This window comes from Leguminivora glycinivorella, chromosome 5 (assembly GCF_023078275.1).
Source record: "Leguminivora glycinivorella isolate SPB_JAAS2020 chromosome 5, LegGlyc_1.1, whole genome shotgun sequence".
Lineage (NCBI taxonomy): Eukaryota > Metazoa > Arthropoda > Insecta > Lepidoptera > Tortricidae > Leguminivora > Leguminivora glycinivorella.
The window spans coordinates 15,706,670-15,722,981 of record NC_062975.1 but is presented as its reverse complement, the minus strand read 5'-3'; the positions used below and the strand labels follow the sequence as shown (position 1 = coordinate 15,722,981).

The 16,312-nt window shown below is 39.2% G+C and overlaps 2 protein-coding genes across 6 annotated transcripts in view; one reads left to right on the top strand and one right to left on the bottom strand.

Moving 5' to 3' along the window:
- Positions 1 to 956: 956 nt before the first annotated feature.
- On the bottom strand, positions 957 to 13,076 carry LOC125226579 (dipeptidyl peptidase 3). Of its 2 annotated transcripts, XM_048130583.1 has the most exons (15): positions 12,761 to 13,033; positions 12,056 to 12,180; positions 11,247 to 11,399; positions 9,896 to 10,123; positions 8,535 to 8,661; positions 7,883 to 8,162; positions 6,900 to 7,025; positions 6,270 to 6,397; positions 5,667 to 5,809; positions 5,051 to 5,162; positions 4,662 to 4,794; positions 4,139 to 4,262; positions 3,320 to 3,467; positions 2,672 to 2,845; positions 957 to 1,470 (listed from the first exon to the last, which is right to left on the bottom strand). In XM_048130583.1, the coding sequence occupies exons 1-15, from the start codon at positions 12,897 to 12,899 to the stop codon at positions 1,310 to 1,312; spliced, it is 2,301 nt and encodes a 766-aa protein (XP_047986540.1). In that variant the 5' UTR covers positions 12,900 to 13,033; the 3' UTR covers positions 957 to 1,309. The 2 variants fall into 2 exon arrangements, with proteins under 2 accessions (XP_047986540.1, XP_047986539.1); XM_048130582.1 differs by lacking the exon at positions 957 to 1,470 and having other exon boundaries at positions 2,598 to 2,845; positions 12,950 to 13,076.
- A 473-nt stretch (positions 13,077 to 13,549) lies between these two features.
- The window catches only part of LOC125226103 (rho GTPase-activating protein 39), a 28,654-nt gene continuing 25,891 nt past the window's right edge, over positions 13,550 to 16,312 (top strand). For 3 of the 4 annotated variants that reach the window (XM_048129964.1, XM_048129963.1, XM_048129962.1), the window contains exons 1-4: positions 13,550 to 13,757; positions 13,946 to 14,036; positions 14,423 to 14,515; positions 15,393 to 15,521. In XM_048129964.1, the coding sequence (XP_047985921.1) occupies positions 13,744 to 13,757; positions 13,946 to 14,036; positions 14,423 to 14,515; positions 15,393 to 15,521 (327 nt within the window). In that variant the 5' untranslated portion in view covers positions 13,550 to 13,743. The remainder of the gene's footprint in view (positions 13,758 to 13,945; positions 14,037 to 14,422; positions 14,516 to 15,392; positions 15,522 to 16,312) is intronic. The other variant, XM_048129966.1, reaches the window with a different exon arrangement.

Here is a 16,312-nt window from a genome sequence, read left to right as displayed (position 1 = left end):
AACACGTGTTTCCGAGCTAGTGAGGGGAAAATGTATTTTACTTCTCGTGTGTTAAAAAACTCGCAAGTTCAGGATTCTATTCTCGAACCATCCACCGAATCCTTTCACTTGTTCGTTTTTCAATTCCACACTCGGCGTTAAAATACAACTTTGCCCCCTTGTATAACAATATTTGTTTATCACTGCTTCCAGTAGTTTCGCAGGTGGTAAATCATCTTTATTACTAGATTCACCTACTTTTATTGATTTTAAAGCAGTTAATTTGACTTTATTCAAGGTCAAATTACTTTACCCACTAGTGGATAAAATGCGTTTTTACCCGCTGGTATTAAAGGACAAAACACGTGTTTCCGAGCTAGTGAGGGGAAAAAAATATTATACGGTATGAAAAATGCGTTTTATTTATGTTTTACAACTATTTCAGTGTATTTTACATTTACCTTGTAAATTTCGCGTAGATAAATCGTTATAATTTGCAATCTGGCAGAAAATTGTGACGGCCATCTCGATTTGAGCTTGATCGCGTTGCCATAGCAACGGACAGTACAACACCGCCATTCGTTGAAGGTTTTGCCCAAGAACAATTGAATACTGGACTGACATAGCCCATACAAAAAAGCGTAATCGTAATCGTCCTTTGTTTTGCCTTATGATTTTCTTCTGTTTTGTCCTCTCAAATGTGATGAAAAATATTGTGTCACTCGGGAGGTAAGGATTTTGTAAACTCGTGCCTATAACTCTCCAGCCTGCGGCTGTCGCGAGTTATTAACACTCGTCGACAAAATCCCCTTACCTCCCTTGTTGCACAATATACTATTTTAATACAATCACATTTCATTTGTGTCTGCAATCCAATCCATTCATACATTTACATTCTGCACCTAACAGTCGCTGACCGCAAACTTGAAGATATCAGTTAAGATTCTTGAGGGGGTACAAAATAATAACACATTAGATGGATTAAAAATGCATTTATTTAATAGTATAGGAGTTCCAGCTCATATTTTGCATATGCAACTTCATAGCAACCGACAATGTGACCGTTTTTTTCGATAATCTCATGTTTGGAATATTTTAACCTTTTTTCTTGTGAAAGTTACAATTTTTTGCTCTTTTAGCCGATACACGATGTTTTTTTAAATAGGTATATTAGTCAAATTTAGACACACGAGGTCCAAATCCACGAGACAGTTGAAATAAGTCGTCGTCGTAATGCCCGTCATTTTGAAAACACAACACAACAGAAGTACCGGGATCCAGTTTGATGTTTTCAAAATGGCGGTCGTTTTCCTCGGCTGGCTGTTGGCATCTAACTGTCATGTAGGACAGTGACGTCGGAGAAGTGCGGCTTGTCGGCCTCGGCCAGCTGCTCGAGCAGGTCGCACACGGCGGGTGTGGGGAAGCGCTCCAGCCACGACCGCACCATGCCCTCCGCGCTGGCCGGGTAGCGGTGCAGCTCCACATCATTACCTGAAATGAAATGATTTATTGTCAAGACCACAGATAAAATATAAAAGAGACAAATAGTTATTTGTTTTACAAGGGGGCAGTTGTTGTTTAACCGCACGTGCCAATATTAATACTCGAGCAAGCGAAAGATTCCAATATTGAACCTCGAGCGTAGCGAGTGGTTCAAAAAGTGGAATCTTGAGCGTTGTGAGGGTTTCAAGACTTTCAAGGTTAAACCAACTTTGCCACCGAGTGAAACACAAAATTTTTCACCACACTGCTTCAAATACTGACTATAAAACATATCAAACTAAATTAAATCCAGCAATCTATTCAATATTTATGAATCAAAATAATTATTTGTAGGTAAATTCTAACAGCCAGTTCAAGGCATCAAGTTAAAATTGGTATAAAATTACTTTGCACTCTTGTGGATAAAATGTAATTTTGCTATCCGTTTTCGAATAGCAAAATTGATCTTTACCCGTTGGTGTGGTGAAAAAATAATAATTAATGTCTCTTTTCCGCAGTGTACCACCTCCGTCCTGTCCCTCCACCGTCCTCACGGCTCGTTGAGGCGGCTGTACTTGTCGAACAGGGTCTCGGCGACAGAGGCGTCACCTGTCGCCTTTATAGCTTCATTAGGAAGTTGCTCTTATTAGACTGACCTTTGTGAACAGTGTTGGGCTGCACGAAGATGTTCCTGGGCTGTTTGTGCAGCATGACGATGTCCCTCCACCGTCCCCACGGCTCGTCGAGGCGGCTGTACTTGTCGAACAGGGTCTCGGCGCCAGAGGCGTCACCTGTCGCATTTATAGCTTCACTAGGAAGTTGCTCTTATTAGACTGACCTTTGTGAACAGTGTTGGGCTGCACGAAGATGTTCCTGGGCTGTTTGTGCAGCATGACGATGTCCCTCCACCGTCCCCACGGCTCGTCGAGGCGGCTGTACTTGTCGAACAGGGTCTCGGCGCCAGAGGCGTCACCTGTCGCATTTATAGCTTTTTAGCTTCACTAGGAAGTTGCTCTTATTAGACTGACCTTTGTGAACAGTGTTGGGCTGCACGAAGATGTTCCTGGGCTGTTTGTGCAGCATGACGATGTCCCTCCACCGTCCCCACGGCTCGTCGAGGCGGCTGTATTTGTCGAACAGGGTCTCGGCGCCAGAGGCGTCACCTGTCGCATTTATAGCTTCACTAGGAAGTTGCTCTTATTAGACTGACCTTTGTGAACAGTGTTGGGCTGCACGAAGATGTTCCTGGGCTGTTTGTGCAGCATGACGATGTCCCTCCACCGTCCCCACGGCTCGTCGAGGCGGCTGTACTTGTCGAACAGGGTCTCGGCCCCCGCAGCGTCACCTGTCGCCTTTAGTGTTTGGAGTTTCACTAGGAAGTCGCCTGTGGATGAGACATAAAATAGATTTGTGAGATAATGAAGTTTACAACTCTCCAACATCACTTTTTATTAGACCTTAAGTATATTTATTATCTCAAACAACATTGATATTATATTCCTTAAAAAAGGCTTCTTAAAATTTCATACAATATTGAGTGAACGGCCATTGGGACTTCTCAGCCTCATAACAACGTACAGTCAACCAATTGGAACCCTAGGCCACTCTACAACCATGTCAAAATGACAAGCAGTAAGAGATTTCTTACAATCTGATTTATAACGTCACTATGACATAGTTCTTCAGTGGCCTAGGGTTCCAATTGGTTGACTGTACACCGGCCTCTGTAGTAATGAACTTGACCGTATTTGATATTATATTGCTTAGGCTGCTTAAAATTTCATACAATATTGAGTGAACAGCCATTGGGACTATCATTAGTTATACGACAGTGAAGTGATAGCAAAGACCTACTCACCTATGATCCTCTTGCCATCGGTGGCGAGGCGGTCTCTCTGCAGCGTCAGCAGCAGGTCTCGGCCAGGTTCAGCCTCTACCACGGTGAGCAGACCGTCTCCTTCCAGCTCCAGAAGTCGCATTAATACGAAGCGGGCGCGCGCGTGCGCCTGCAAATATAAAGTTTTTTTTTTATTGAGGCAAACAAGCAGACAGATTGCTTGATGGTAAGATTGGTAAGCAAATGCCGACGGCCGTGTTAATAATTTATTGTTTGGAAAATAACAGCCAATGAAGAACCAACAGCAACGGACTACATACAAAGTAAAAAAACAAGATAAAACACGCAAAGAGGAACAGAGAAAACCTAACTCAAAACTCTAATTCTATACCAGAAATACAAGCGCCATGTTGCGGATGTTCATTAAGTTGAGTTTAGGCGACCAGGTTATTGCTGCAAGTTTTGAGACAGAAGTATATGCAAGAAAGAGATGCAGATACTTGCCACTCACTCTTACCTATAGTTGCGTCTAAACACTTGCAGCAATAACTTGCTGGTCTAAACTCAGCTTTAGAACTATTTTCTTCATATTATATTAAACTGTCAACTCATACATCAGAATAACAGCGCCCTCCTGACAATAGTCATAGAGGGTTTACTGGTGAAACCCGATAATTTGAGCAAACTGGTTTTTGAAATTCGGCCTGTGTGCAATTTCCAATGTTGTTATTTCAAGGACAAAATGATCTCGATTTATCGGGTTTCACCAGTAAACCCTTTATTTTATTATATTTCTGGTCAGGCTTTAGTACACAAGGTAAAATATACGAAAATACGCACCTGCAGCCAGGTGCCGGTGGACGGCTGGTACATTTCCGTGGCCTTGGCGGCGCCGTTCCACAGCAGACTGAGCCAGTTCACGTAGGTCACGTTTTGCGCTTCCTCGCCGGAGTACCCGAATACCCTGGATACATTGAAATGGAGATTTGAAAAAGGTCTATAATTATTAGTAGGTTATGAAATGAAGGTCGATAAATGGTCGTTCGTTCGTGCGGAGATGAAAACACTAACTTGACTTTCCATACCTTTATCGGTGCACGACCGAATGAATGCTCGCTCAGAACTGTTCAGAACACTAAGATAAAACGTAGCTTTATGATATGGCAATACGAACCAAAACTAGGGAATGTAAAACCGGTTAATAACCGAACCTTTTCCTTCAAAACCGGTTAACCGGTTTGCATTCAGCATTCCCTAACCAAAACACTTGTCGACGTGAATGATAAGATTGCAACTACACTATTTTTTTTAAATTATAAATGGGCTAACTCGTGGCCACAGACTGTACAATATATATACGTACTCGAGTATTTCTGGGACTAGCGATAGGTAGAGGCCGACGGCCTCAGCGCGGCACTCTTCGAACGCTGAACCGAGGGTTGTGAACTTGCTATCGTAGGTTTCGCCCTCGGTGTACCAGGATTCAATAGCCTTTCCTGGGAACATTAATAATGTATGTAATGACCTCAGTCTCAATTACCAAGAGTGTGCAGGCTATTATTAAACTGGTGATCTCCATCTTAGACTATGTCTTCATGTTGTCAGGTCAAACCTGATGGACAATTGGATCATGTCAGTCATAATTTAAAAAAAATACAGCTACAGAAGTAGTACAAGGTGATAAGGTAAAAAGTTTGGAGTTTCACTTTTCACAGTCAAAGTGTGGCATTCATTTGAAGAAATATTTCTTACCTGTAATCGGGTTTTTGACTTTCTCCTTGTCGAAGTTAAATGTACCGTCGGCGTTTTGACGCAGGAGCTTACCGCTGCCGTGGCCGAGTAGCTCATGCAAGCCCACTTGTACCTACAATATTATAAATATAACTTAAAATAGTCATGTCCGTTACTGAACCAAAGGGCCAAACTGCCCTAAATCAAGGCTCCAAATATTCTGAGCCGATCTAGCCAAAGTCACGATCCATCACGCCCCGTAGCGTATTACCGTACTGGTAGTTATATCTCTATATAGGTTTTCCGTATGGGTGCGCAAGTTGTGTTTTGATCTCTACGGAGTGTCAACAATTGTGTGTATAGCCATAGAATATATAAAAGTACAAGTACAGAAGGCTCACTGTCCACAACCTGTCAATGGACTGCATACGACATTGAGTTCTATTGCGCAGCGACAAGGTCGTCAAACTTTATGAGCCGCGAACTCGCGGCCGCCGGAATGTATGGAAGAAATGCGGAGTGAGCCGCCCCTGGTATAGCTAGGTTTAAGCGCTAAGCGGAGTCTCGTAAAACTACCAAGTTCTAATTTATATTTAAAGGAGTCCCTTTCTTGCAAAAACTTCGTGTTAAGTCTCACCTCAAAAGCAGGCACTCTGTATTTTTCCAGCAGCTGCTTGTCAGCGTCATTGAGGAAGGGAATGACGGACTCCTTATAGGCGGCGGGGATGACATTGCCGAGAGACACGTTCTTGAAGCCCTCGTTTTGACGGATCTCGTCGTCTGTAACAGAATGCTATGCTACGCAACCATCCGAAACTGTGTAAGGAACTTTGAATGTATTTTTTAATCAGGTATTTAAATTTTTATATCTTTGATTTATAGTACAAAAAGAAATGTTACATGCTTTGTTTTAAAGTTAAAATTGCATTGAAACATAGTGTACAAGATACATTGGATTAACTATTGAAAAATTCTACTGCGCCGCACGGCTTAAAGTGCGCGTAGCAATAATAGTAAATTGTGCAACGTGGGACGGAAGTTAAATATTGTAAACGAGAGTACATTAAATCGCGACAGCTTGCTGGAGTGATTTAAAGACTCTAAGTTTGCAAATTCTTAGGACCCGGGTTACAGAAAATGATGTATGTATTGCCTATCCTATCTGAAACACTTGTAAAATCATCGCAAGTATGGCGGGGACGTCACACATTGTTCGCGGTAGGTCCTCAGGGTTACGTACAGTTGGGAATGTTGATGCCGGCGGGAATGCCGCTGCCCGAGAAGGCGAGCACATCCAGGCTGGTAAAGTCTGGTCTCAGGAACGTGTCCTTTTCCAGGTCTGAGCCCCACGGCAGCATCTTTATGAATCTGCGGGGAACAGTCAATTTATGTCGCATTTTAGGTAATCTTTCTTTTCAACTCATGGCAGCAGACAGTATAAGCCATAAGCCAAGGCAGCAAATAAGAAAAAAAAACAGCACCAAATTTTCTATCCATTGTAGAAATGTCGCGATATTATTACTTTACTACGCCTCGAGACCATCCACAACAGAACCAAAGTAACCGACTTAGCCCTCCGAATCACTAAACTTAAGTGGCAGTGGGCGGGGCAAATTGCATGTAGAACAAACCGTTGGGGCGGAAAGGTTCTCGAGTGGCGACCGCGTACCGGAAGGCACAGCGTGGGTAGGCCCCCCCACAAGGTGGACTGATGACCTGGTGAAGGTAGTAGGAGTCCGCTGGATGCGGGTGGCGCAGGACAGGTAATTGTGGCAATCTTTGGGTGAGGCCTATGTCCAGCAGTGGACGTCTTTCGGCTGATATGATGACTACGCCTCGCTCCTGGTTATATGGACTGTAGTGGAAGTACCTCTCGGCTCCATCGACGAGTGCTCCGAACTTCTTGGACATCTCCTTGTTGACCATGGCCACAAAACCTTCGAACTCGCCGCGCTGCCCGGCCGGGTCGCGGTATGTCTCTATGAAGCCTTGATAGCTGCAAAAAACAATAGTTAGTTTTGATGCATCGGATCGGATGAAAAACTTTTTATTGTAACTCATCTACTAATAAGTCCAGTGCAGAAAACACAAGTTTATTGGCAAGGTACGTGAAGGCCTGAAGGGAGTGGCGCCGATTGTCACAAATATACGTTATTAATTATATTATAGGATGTCAAACCTTCATGCCTGCAGCAGCTTTTAAGACTAATTGTACACCATGCGTTTGAACACAGAAAAGCCGACAAAATGAAGGCAGCGCCAGTCGCAAAACTAGCGAAAAAAAATTCCTTTATAAATGGAAACCGTGGGAATGGTGCAACACGCGGCGGGTCGATATAGAAAACCTTAGACTCCTTAGATAATACCTTAGTCCAATGGTGGGCAAAACCTTTTTCATCAGGGGCCAATAATTTAAGAATTTTAGAGGAGGCCCAGATTTACACCAACAATGCATTTTTTAATACAGTGCTGGGCATATAGATAAGATAAAGATAAGATAAAAATCATTTATTGTATAAACCATTCTACATATCACATACTATTTGGAGGGACTGGTGGATGGCAGGATAAAATACTACCGCGGGCCAAAGTGGCCCCTGGGCCGTACTTTGCTCACCACTCCCTGAATTTATACGTTTCGATAATAGGCCCCTTATTCCTAATCCAGAACCGGCTGCCCTCCTTATGTTCATCCAGGCTGCCTTCAGTAAAACTCTTCACATAATGTTTCAACATGTTCTCCTCATTATCCTTTGACGCATACGTATCAGCCGTATTCACGTTCAGGTGTTGTGTGGCGAGAGATAGGAGGAGAGGTCTCCTCGGGATTCGATAAAGAGCAAATAAACTTACGTTTCGATAATAGGCCCCTTATTCCTAATCCAGAACCGGCTGCCCTCCTTATGCTCATCCAGGCTGCCTTCAGTAAAGCTCTTCACATAATGTTTCAACATGTTCTTTTCATTATCATTGGAGGCGTGCGTAATGGCCGTGTTCAAGTGTTGTGTGGCGAGCGACAGGAGAGGGGAATAGTCTCCACGGGACTCGATGAAGTAGGCATTCTTGTATTTTTCTGGGGTAGTTGAGAGGGGGGACGTGTCGACGCTGGCGTAGCGGATAGTGAAGAGAGGTACTGAAATTATGGTAATTAGACTGTAATCAATTAGAAACAAATTACACATATTTAAAATTGCAAACGGGACTTAATCGCGTATAACTTAAGTTTTTAAACTTACAAAACATGGCCGAGACAACAGCAACACCATCCTTGAGTTGTCAGAGGTTAGTTAGATCTTAGTTATACGCATTCAAGTAAAGTAGTAGTCTTTGCATTTCAAGTAAACCATTAAACAACTCATTCAGAAAACGTGATAAACAATACATAATTCAAATCAAATTTTAAACACGATTTCGTGTCTAAATTACCGAAATCAGTATTAAATAAATTAAGGTAGCATTAGGGCCGTTAGGTAAACATGTATGGTTGGTACAAAATAAAACTTACATCCATCCTGGGCGGTGGTTTTGAACGTCCGGCAGATGTAAGCCTCGATGCGCTTGGTTTTCATCCACTCGTTTACTAGGTCCGAGTCCTCTTTAGTGCAGTTGCTTGAGAAGTATGTTGTGATACCCTGAGACAAAATAAACATTTTTATAGGGCATATTCAAAGACGGAACCCCACCAGCGGTACAGATATAGTGCGAAATGTTTTTCCTTCATATTATCATCGTTTACGCTTTGTAGCGTACACAGTATCGTTCTCTCTTATTAATGCAACATACAGTTTTGTTCACCACGCAGCATAATCGATTGTCACAAGTGTTTTTATTTCAAGGGACTATTTACACACAGGCGACAACGAAAGACGTAGGAGGACGCGTCCCAAGCGACCTGGGCGCGCGCCTCAACCGACGCGGTCGTGGCGCGTCTCACGTCTTTCCTATACAAAATGTACTGAGGAGACGTTTTTTAAATTACATTCGGGCGGCGCGGCGCTGGCGTCCGTTCCGCGTCTTGCGACGACGTATTCTTCTCTTTTAGTGCGACAGGACTCTTCCAATCGGTTTGCTATGGAGCGTAAACGATTGTGACTTTGTTTACGCATTTCATGAAAATAGGTACTGCAAACGTACGTTTAGTTCCAAGAGAGTAAATATTCATGTCATCTTGTGTCATTTTTATGACAGACACCCAGTTATTATTGTTGCAATGTCATGAATAGTTTTTTTTTTACACAAACAAATTCTAAAACCTAGTAGTTATTAATAAATAACAGAGGCCAAGCCAAAAGAGATCTTACGGCATTTACAAAAAACTTAATTATAGTATCTAACCTTTCTCACTTTATCACAAGTACAAAAGATCATTGACCTGCCTTATCAGGCAAGCCTAGAGCGGTTAGCCTCGGTTAAAACTCAGTACCACTCTTACCTGACCATAAATGAACGTTAAGTCTAGGCATTAACTTTTACGAATTGTTAGTTAACACCTTGACGATAGTAAGCTTGTATACAACATTATATGATTAATTGATTACGCCAATGTTTCTTTATTTATCCTCTGGCATTTACGCCAACACAAATATTTTTAATACGTCAAATTAAATAGGCCTTTAGGCTTTATGGCTAGCTGTCAAACCTATCTTATTACTTTGTTAAAACTTACAAATCGAATATAGTGGGTCCAACTGTTATTCACTAACTTATCCGTACCTACTTGTAGAGTATGCTTTCTAGCATTAAGTTCTCCTTTTGTACAAATTTTACAATGCATTTTTTTTTCTTTATTGCCAATTAAGTGAAAATAAAGCAAACTTGGTTAAGTATGAAATACCCCTCAAGAATCTATACCTACAAAACACTCACCTTATCAGCCAAACCTAAACTCGTCAACCTCGGCGCCAAACTGTATATAGCATTCTGCGTATTCTGCCACAGCTTGGTTATATGTGTGGTGTCATTCTCGTATGCCTTGGAGGCTTTGACAATGATATCGAAGGACTCCTTGGGCAGGTTTGGTATGAACTTGGTGTCACCGAAACCTTTGTAGTTGCCGCTGTTGGCGAAAATGCCGCCGGCGTACACTAGGAAGGCCTGAAACAAAAGTGTTGATAAAGATGCATGTCACTATTTTGTCCCAAGATAACTTAAAGCTAGGAACATACTACGCGGACGTCCGTCGTAAATCGACCGCGACCGCGACCCATCAGTGTGCACGGAACAAAACATCCAGCGAGCCAGATTTCGATCGGACGTCCATGCGCTCAAGGCCACGTCCACGTCCGTCGACCGATAGTTTGCACGGTTATATGTAATTTCATTGTCCAGATCCCCGTCCGCGGTCGATTTACGACGGACGTCCGCGTAGTATGTTCCTAGCTTAATCCATACCTATTGCACTAAAAGCCTTCTCACACTAGCGAGTTGCGAGCGAATTAACTGCGAACGCGAACTGGGTTCGCCACGAGTGAACAAAAATATTGCCGTGTTTACCATGAACGCGTTTAAAAAAAAATGATCTTATAAAATACTGTATACTGTAGCAATTTGTATAGTTTAGGGAAATCTAAAACTGTGCCTCAAATAAAACTTTATTGGTTCCTGTAAGCTGCAGTGATAAAATTAGGTTTTATGACTTTATTTACCACAAAATGTATCTATCTCAAAAGAATTTTTTTTTTCAGAATATGTACAAGTAGGTTTAACATATGTTATCAGTAAGTAAGTAAAAAGGCATATTACCTAAACTCAATATAAGGTCAGAATGTGGTTATTTCATTCATAGATAAACTTGTGGTGAGTTTCTATTGATGGGAAAATAGACTTTTTCATAGATAAAACTTGTGGTAGGCTTTGCCTATCTATGGGAACAATGGAACATGTTTTGTTTTTTTAACTATTTTACATTTTCTTTGATTCAAGTTTATTTATCATAAAATGTAAGAAGACAAAGAGAAAACTTCCACCCAACATTTACAGCCTTAAGGGACAATGTCCGTGATATGTTCTTCCTGAGGCTCAATTGTAAATCAAAACCAAATATCAACTAAATAAGCTCAAATGTCAAGAGAATTGGGAACTTTGAAATGGTGTCAATTAAATACCACAAATAAATTTTGCATCCTCAATTTAAAAAAAATAATACCAATTACCAAGCGTGTCCCAGAAGATCCAAAAATATATAAGTATCAAGGGCCTTAAATTTGTAACTACTTACTTGGAAATCATCCTCAGTAGCACCAGCAGCTAAGGCAGACTTCTTCAAGGCCTCCAAGGGCTCTCCAAGGAAGATTCTATGCAGTAAGGAGAAAATTCTCGGAGATTCTGGACTGGTCTGCATTAAGACTATGAGACCTCCATTCCATGCAGCCTAAAAAAATGATTATTGATTACAAATAAAATTTTAGGCTTAATGTGACTAAGCAATCTTTAACCAACAAATCATCAAAAAGAATTTGAATGATTCATGGTTATTTTCATTAGACTTATATTGACGGAAAACGAGTTTTCCGTGATCATGATGCATGCAACTGCGTCGAAATATCGGGAGCTCGACTAAAATCAAAAAGGTAATCATGGTCTATATCCCGGTCAATATAAGTCTAAGTCATCAAAAGTGTTGATCATAACTACTGTTATATTGTAGTTTGTCTTTCATATAATATTTCATTTGTGAAGTGAAATAATTTAACTTAAAATTCAGGAAACATCTATATATATATTATTCCCCTTATTCATAAACATACTCTAAAGTTATGAAACTTATGAAGCCGATAAAGTTTGTTTGTCCTTTTCTATCACACTAATACGTCGGAAAGGGACAAACAAACTTTATCGGCTTGATAACTTTAGTGAACGTTAAATGTGTAAATAATGTACAAGGCAGGATACATATGATTGGAGAAGTGAGACATATAATCTTACCTTGTCACCATTTCTTAGCAAATTTTTATTAAATTTACTAAACAGTATTTACATATTAATAATGTTGTAGTTATTTAGTTATTAAGTATTAATAAACTATACCTGACTCAAATAATGAGCATAAAGCTTTTCCTGATTAGTCAGATTATTAAAGGCTTGGGAGCTGTCCAACTCCACAAACCTCTGGTTGTTTGGCAGCAGGAAATTTGACTTGTCCACGGCCATGGCTGCAATAATACCATAATGTCATATAAATTGTTCTCTTTTGTTATTTCTAGGCAATAACCACAAAATTAAAATTTTGAAAAAACCCCCAACCATAACATAGTGGACCGATTTTCATAAAACATGGCTAAGAACACTCCCGACTAACTCAGCTTTCAAACAAAAAAAACTAAATCGAAATTGGTTCATCCGTTCGGGAGCTACGATGCCCCAGACAGACAAACAGACAGACAGACATACACACACACAGAAAGACACGTCAAGCTTATAACACCCCGTCGTTTTTGCGTCGGGGGTTAAAAAAATATATTATGATAAACATATCCTCCTAAGAACATATGTAGGTAGATTTTATCAGGAGAGTCCAATTCTTGTTTATACATATAGGTAGGTATATACAGAATATAACCCAATTGCAAAATATTATAAATGTAACAAAAACATAAACTCCGTCATTAAAATATAAGATCAACCAATAACATAAAGTAAGGTTAAATAAATATAAAAGTGACACCTAAGTTCAAAAGTACCATTATAAAATTAAGTGTTAGTACTTAATACATAAATACATGTATTACTGACCCTTAACTATTTTGCTTGGCTTTGTATTTTTTTCGGTCTCTATCGTCCCGGAACAATACCGACGGTATTTACTAATAAATGAATCAGCATAACTAGTACGCCGGCATTTTGTAAGGTTAATAGTCAGGGTCCGCAACATTGAATATATATTCTGAGTAACTGAAACTGCTGAGGTTATTTTATACTTACTGTAATTCAAACAATCGATAAGGTTCTATATTACTTAATTTTAAATTATTGAAAATTTTAATTGGGACCCTGTGTCGTGTGTGTCTGTTAGTGAAATGACAATGAGTACAATGACGGCATTGACGGCAATGAAATGACAAACGAAATGAGTTTTTTATTTAATAAATGTACATTTACAAAGATTGTTATCTATTCAATTGCCATTAAAAAAAAAACTGAATAATTAGCAAATTAGCTTTAGATTATCTCATTAACATAGATTTTTTTGTAAAAAAAATTTTTTATCAAATGTTTTAAAATAGTATCAATTAAATTTGCATCATAAATTATTAAAAAAAAATTATAAACTGAAAGCTATCTTCATAAACGATATTCAGTGCATGATGTGTTGCCAGGACAATGTACATTCATTATTCACAATCGAATGAATCGATTACGAAATGCTTCGATTTAATGCAACATTAACCTTCGTTAAATGTTTCAAAACAGTGTTATTAATTGGTTTCGGAGGATATAGAGAAGCAATATGTAATTTCGACAAAACTGTTCATGCGGAAAACATATCGAAATGGATAATACATTATCGTCATTCTCGTTTTGTTATTTCTGTCGCAACACATTCCCAACGAAAAACGACTAAACTGTCGCAATTCGTTGCTCGCATCGCAAGTGGCAAGTGGAACATACTATCGTAAACATGGATGGTTTCTGACCGTCGTCTTCCGTATTTTAGGTAGATTAGATTGTTTACGATGCATATAAAACTTTAGTAAAGTGATTTTCTTTTCGGGAAAATGACTTCAGAAAGGTAATATGAAGTTTTAGTGTTATTTATAAAATAGTGACAAATTTACTTCCGATATCCTCAGTTGAAAGTTGCAAAATCAATAAAGTACGCGGAAATCGCTAATGTCACGCCCTGCACTCTTCCTTCCGTGGTGCTTTGCGTTGTTCTAGTGCGGCTAAAGTTAATTGGTTGGTGATGTTTTATTCTAGGGTAGAATGGGTGGAAATAATCGAGCCCAAGACAAAGGAACATATGTATGCTAACCTCACTACGGGGGAATGCGTATGGGACCCACCTGAGGTAACGTTCTACTTTTAGTTCAATATCCTGAATACATGCATCTTCTTCGTAATATTTCGCTTATAGACTGCGTGGGGTTTAATGCCAGACTGAACTTCCTCAGTTTTGATTAGTAGGTATTATTTCGGAATTGGAACACATTAATTGAATCAACTGTGCCCCATTTAAGAAGAAACTGTAGCTTTTGTCTCACAAAGAAAAGTACACTTGAGTGATATAAGGAAACATGTACCTAGTTTGTACTTTAATTTCTGAACTATGTAGTATATTAAAAATAGTTAGTTGTTAGGAGCATAAACAATTATTTTACTTATGATTCTTGTGTCTTGCAACTGTTGCTGCAATCAATGAATTTCACTCAACATATTTATTTATTAAATTTTTAGGGAGTTAAAGTGAAACGGACAGACTCATCCCAATGGTGGGAACTTTTTGATATCAACACACATAGATTTTACTACTACAATGCATCAACTCAGGTATGTTTACATCCATATTGAAAATATTTACTTTATTTTGTTAGGTGTACAAACCTTAATATTAATTCAAGTTTATTTTTAAAAGACTTGAATTCATTATTTCTGTGGTTCATTCAATAGTTTCAATTAGTATGCATACATAATTATTTTATAGTAAAACCTTCGTAGTTGTAATGTCTATCTCAAACAGATAATAATTTGACCTACTGGAAAAGGTGCAGCGTAGCTTCACTAAAATACCAAGGCAGATCAAGAGACTACCATACGAAAGTAGACTGGAAGCACTGAAGTTGACTACACTCAAGGAAAGAAGAGATAGAGGTGATCTTATTGAAGTGTATAAAATCCTGAATGGACACTATGACCTCGAAGACTTCAAATCTGTACTCAAAAGAGACACCAATACCCGACTGAGAGGGCACCACTTAAAACTACAGAAACTCTGCATGTCAAACAACAACCCACATAGACACTTCTTTGCTAACAGAGTAGTCACGCCTTGGAACAAGCTACCAGAGGAAGTAGTCTCAGCACCCAACATCAACAGTTTTAAGAACAAATTAGACAAACATAATAATATGAGATAAACCTAGAAAAAGATACCAGGATACAGGCCATATCAGTTGTTTTTTCAACTGCCTGCCTGAATTATATAAATAATAAAATAATAATAATAATTATAATATTGATCCATGGATCATCATTCCTGCTTTCTCAAATCGTCATTCCAATGGTTTTGGTCTTTTTAAAACAATTAAGTGCAATATTTTCCATTATTGGGACATTAATTATTATTGAGCTTTACCATAAATCCACATTACAATTAATAAGGATTCACTGTATATGAATATGTCCAACCAAATTCTTGTCATTGCAGACTACAGTATGGCACAGGCCGACGGACTGTGATATCATACCGTTAGCAAAGTTACAGACCCTGAAACAAAACACTGATCCACAAAAAAGACGGGAAAGTGCCACGCAGACAAACCAGGCTGCACCTCAGGTAATTTGAACAAAGTAATGTCACTTTTCCACCTTTTATTTAACATGTGTAAGGTCAAGGGGCAGACTTTGCATGTGTTGAATGCCATAATTAAAAAAAAGTTTTGTATAAAAATATCTCTGTCACCAACAGTAGTATCAAAATTATTGCCATTGTCTATTAGTTAAGTTAATGAGGGTCAAATCGTGAACTCTGTTATTTAAATTGTGACATGATGAAAATTTGTGATAATATCTTTATTGGAGATAGAGATTTAAGGACTTATATTTTATTAGGAAACATTTTCTCTTAAGGGTCAATCCGCGGCAAGAGTAACATGAGTCACAATTTTATGGCATGTTCCATTTATTCACAATGCAAGTTCAAGTGATAATCTATCTCTAAATAAGTGTTACTTTCCCGATATATGCATAGAATAGATCAAATAAACAATCAATAAAGTCGTGACTCACGTTTCTTTTACGTGGATTCACCCTTAAGTAGATTAAGCTGAGAATCAGGAAAATGTTGTTCAAACTATTTATTAGATTGATATATGTGATAAACCTGTGTGCATAGTCAAATGCACAAACGCTTCACGAAACGCCCACGAATCGTGAGCGAAACGTGAAGCGTTTGAAAAAAAAAAATGAAAATGAAATATTTATTTTTCCAGTAGGCATATTACAATGCGCAATGAGGATTCGGCTATGCACACAGGAAATATAAAATGCTGAATAAGTTTAAAATGTTTAATATTCTTGTGCAAAGCTTTCACCTTTGCTCAATAGGAAACGAAAACAATAGACATT